The sequence below is a fragment of the Diuraphis noxia genome, unplaced genomic scaffold, assembly GCF_037042655.1.
Source record: "Diuraphis noxia isolate RWA-SAM2 unplaced genomic scaffold, SU_Dnox_SAM2 contig0002, whole genome shotgun sequence".
Lineage (NCBI taxonomy): Eukaryota > Metazoa > Arthropoda > Insecta > Hemiptera > Aphididae > Diuraphis > Diuraphis noxia.
Genome location: NW_028301712.1, coordinates 68,730,925 through 68,735,638, shown reverse-complemented (window position 1 = coordinate 68,735,638; position 4,714 = coordinate 68,730,925). Strand labels below are relative to the sequence as shown.

The following is a 4,714-nucleotide window of genomic DNA, read 5'->3' as shown; positions in this document are numbered from 1 at the left end:
ATTATTCTGAATACTGTATTCAGAATACTTAAAAAAAAGTATTCGGAATACTACCCAAGTATATGTTCAGATAGATAAATGTATTGATTATATAATGACACTTATGTGTTTAAATTTAATATTTTTACGAAATTTTTTACCTACTTAAACCCTAATTAACTTAATTATAATACTGGGTTGAAATTTTAATACAAGATTATTAATAGCTGGTAATATTATATGAAATGATATTATAACAATATTCTTTTATAATGTATACATTTTTTTTTGTTGGAAAAAACCAATTTAATCTACCGTATACTATAAGAAAAATAAATCAATAATCACAGTATAAAATATAAATATATAGTAAAATATCTTAATAAAAATAAGGACTAATATTTCTCACTAAATTTTGACCGAATCAATGACCAAGTGCACTCGAATATTGTAACAGAAATATTTTGATTTCCAATTGTTTTTTAATTAAAATTAAAATTATATGAAATAGGGCGCGTATAGGCACTTAATAAACGTAGATATATGAATTATAATATTTTTAGTATAAAACTCAATTTTTTTACTTCTTGTGCTGACTTGTGGTATGACTTTTAAAAAGTTTCATAGGGTTTATGATTAATGGACTAGATTGTATTAAATTAAAATATGACTAAATTAAATGATATATAAATTTAAAAACAAAACTACTGAGGTATTGTATGTAAAGTCATTGAAAATCTAATCAGTTTAAATATTGGTACCTACCTCATAGTTAATAATTAATTTACATAATGTTTTATTAACGGGTACATTAATAATATTGTTTTATTTTTAAATTTAATTTCTTACGTAGGTAACTAAATAAATCACAGGTCTGATGTTTCAGCGATTGTAATCCCATATTAATTAAAAGTTTTAAAATTTATAGAAACAATAAAATATCGTTAAATATAAATTAATCATACAAGTAAAAAAACTCAATACTATATTGTGTAAATAAATACCAATGATTAATTATATTTATATAAGAGTTCATATTTTTAATTAAGTAATATTATTACGTGAATTTTCATAAGCTATAGTTTAAGCAATTATTTATTTAGAATTTGTATTGGACTATAATGTAAAACATAGACGGATATTCAAAAAAAAGAGCTCAATTGTCCCATGTCTGTGAGGCATACTTTCAATTTATTTTTACGGTTCAATTAATCATTTTAAAATTTTTTTTGTGTTGAGTATGTAAATTACAACTATGTACCTATAGAAAATACATAATATATACGTGTTACACAAATAAACTTTGCATGAAAATTGCTGAGTTCATACAAAATGTTCTACAAACATAAATGTTAATATACATTGAATAAAATTTAGAATTTTATTAACCTTAGACCATTTGAACTATTTGCTAATTTTAAAATAATAGTTGATATTTTGATATTATAATATATTCATTTTATTTATTTATGTTAACAATTATAGAGTTTAAATATTATGATGTACTTAAATGTATCAGTTTAAATATAAAAAGAGGTAAAATAGGTGAAAAATTATAGGTACTTACAATTTGAATGCACTTTAAAATATACATTAAAACTAGTTTTATCAATTATTTATAAATATTATTGGTATTTATAAAAATATAATACTATCAAAAATCTACACATTGAAACAAATAATACTTACTTATATTATATCGTCTAAAATGGTTTAAATTTATAATATTATACGTATAATTAATATAATTAAAAATGAAAATATATATTTATAAGAAATTATACTAAATGCGTACACTCATTAACTATTTTTTTTTTTTACATTTTAAAGTAGTTATGGAGTTGTTATTGTAAAAATAACTCAAGCTTGTGTTTTGTTCTTAAATATTTAAAACCAACTAAATATTATCCGATTAAAAGCTTGAGTTATTTTATTTATTAAATAATAGTAGGTAAAAACGTTATGGTCAACAAGAATACAAGAATCATACCTAAATAACAAAAAAAAAATCGAAAATTCAAAAATATAAAACAATAAAATCGGACACATATTAATGTGACAATATTAATAACATAAATATTCATAAATACACTACACATAGGAAAAATAAATCAAATATCAAGTGTTCTACATTATAAACGCGTATTTTAATGTTTTGTATAACTAGCTTATTATAAGTCACAAAATTAAATCAGTACATAAATCTTATTAAATTATTTTGTTTATGTTAATAGGTTAATCCTGCGACTGCTATCAGTAAAAGAGGTTATAACACAAACATTTTTTAAATAAAAATAAACTTGACCGCAGAATTTTATGCTACGATATCCAAATATTACTAAAATGTACAGTATGAATTATGCCTCAATATATTATTATCAGTAATCACGTAGCTATATAATTAACAAAAACTGTTAATTATCAATTAGGTCCCTCCCGATAGAATTCACTATGATATTACCATGAAGTATGAACATATATAAACCTTATTCGTATGCGTAAAATGTATCAGTCGTCTTCGATCGTGCTTCAAAGAACATACATACTATAATATATAGTCATATATACGGAAAACTTATAAAAATATCAAAATATGGTATACAAGGTAAGTGTTGAAAAAATTCATTTTTGCCGTAATATTTATGTTCAAAAATACTAATATTTCTTTCCACCGATAGATGTTCACAGTCGGGCTTGTAGCGATCGCTTTCGTGGGCATGAGCTGGTGTCAACAACTAAACACTGGTTTACCGTCACAATACTTGCCGTCCACCATATCACAGGGATACTTCCAGGGGTCGTCAGCAGCTGTACAACAGGCACAAAACAAATTTGAGGACATCGAAAATCAATCTGAGAAATTATTGTCTTCAAACTTGGAAGCTCAACAACAAGCACAGTCTTACCAAGATGGTGTACAACAACAAAATTTAGCTCAATCATACCCGTCAGCTTTCGAGAACAGTGGAGTGCAGTACTCGATCAATGCGCCAAACTCTTACCGTGACAACCAAGATAGTCAACAGTACTACAAGCCAGCCACTCAACAGTCGGTCGAACCTCAAATATTAATCACAAAGGAATCGTACTCATCCGCCTTACCTACAATCATCCCAGCCGCCACCCCAGCACCGGTTCAACCAGATTATAAACAACAGTTCACTGCCCCTACTTATACTCAACAAGATGTTTCTGCCGCTAATGCTGCTCAGGCTCAACAAGAGTATAATCATCATCAAGAGTACAAGCATCAACATTTGGCCTACGTCGCTCAAGCTCAAGAAGAATACAAACAACAGATTGCCGCTCTTGAACAGGCTCAACGGGAGTACAAACAACAGTTCGCCGCTCTTAGTCAAGCTCAACAAGAACTTAATAAACAGTTCGCAGCGCCAGTTAAGGCTCAACAAGAATTAAAAGAACAATCCGCTGTACTTGCACAGGTTCAAAAAGAGTATAACCAACAATATTTTGCCCTTGCACAAGCTCAAAAAGAGTACAAACAACAGTTCACCGCTCTAAACGAGGCTCAAAAAGAACTTAATCAACAGTTCGCTATACCAGTCAAAGCTCAACAAGAATTGATACAACAATCCACCTTGCTTGTGCAGGCCCAAAAAGAATATAACCAACAGTTTTCTGCACTTGTACAAGCTCAAAAAGAGTACAAACAACAGTTCGCCGACCTTGCACAAGCTCAATTGGAGTTCAAACAACAATTTGCTGCACTTATTCAAGCACAAAAAGAGCTCAAACAGCATATCGTGGCCTCAAATCAAATACCACTTGCACACAAACAGCGATTCAGCTCCCCATCTCAACAGGTATACAGACAACAGTATGCCGTTCCAGATCAAGGTAGACAAGAATACGGACAACGATTCGGCGGTCCAGCACCCAGGTATCAATACATCCAAAAATCAACCACCACCCCTGCCGTCGGTCCAGTAAATTACTCAAACGCCGCCGCCGCCGCCGCCGCCCAACCGAAATCCCTGTACGCCACCATTCCACAACAGTACTACACCGTGCCCACCGGACAGGTCATCGTCACCGAACAGCCACGCTTCCAACAGTCAGCTACAAACCAATCGTCGTCAGGATTCGTCATATCAACCACACCAACCCCGTTGAGAGAAACGGTGGTCTACAAAACAGAACCAACACCAACATTGCAACAACAACGCAAAGTTGCCAACAGCAACCTCAGAGTCATCGCTTAGAAGTCACGCACACGCGCGATAGTTCAGTATATTCAGCGTAATCGTTAACGTGATTACACGAGAGTATGTCATATTATTTATTATTATTACTATAGTATTTGTATTTCACCATGTTTTTTTTTTTATCATATTGAGTTGGTATTTATTTTCGGTAACATTTCCGCGCACATAAGCTGGCAGGTTTTCACTTTGCAATGTGCTTATTGTGTTTGCTTGAATTTTCCATTAAAAAAAAAAAAAAAAAAACTATTTATTAAATTGTTCATTGTTTATTTGGTTTTAAAAATAAATGTTGAAATGCTTAAATGTGTTGATAAATAATTTACCTGTTTTAAATGTACCAAAAGTTTGACTTTTCATATACTATTTGTATACTATTTTAATTGATTACTTTAGAGAACCTTATAATTTTAACAGATTATAATTTCGACTAATTCGTACAGTAGTAGTACTATTATTATACAACAATAATGGGTTTGTTTGCACAGAAACAATACATATAAATATATAAC

General features: G+C 29.9%; 1 protein-coding gene across 1 annotated transcript; it reads left to right on the top strand.

The window, feature by feature from the left end:
* Positions 1–2,506: 2,506 nt before the first annotated feature.
* Positions 2,507–4,436, top strand: LOC107172274 (uncharacterized). The gene is made up of 2 exons (XM_015522565.2): positions 2,507–2,584; positions 2,658–4,436. Exons 1-2 carry the CDS (start codon positions 2,573–2,575, stop codon positions 4,200–4,202), a joined length of 1,557 nt encoding a protein of 518 aa, XP_015378051.2. The 5' UTR covers positions 2,507–2,572; the 3' UTR covers positions 4,203–4,436.
* Positions 4,437–4,714: the final 278 nt, after the last annotated feature.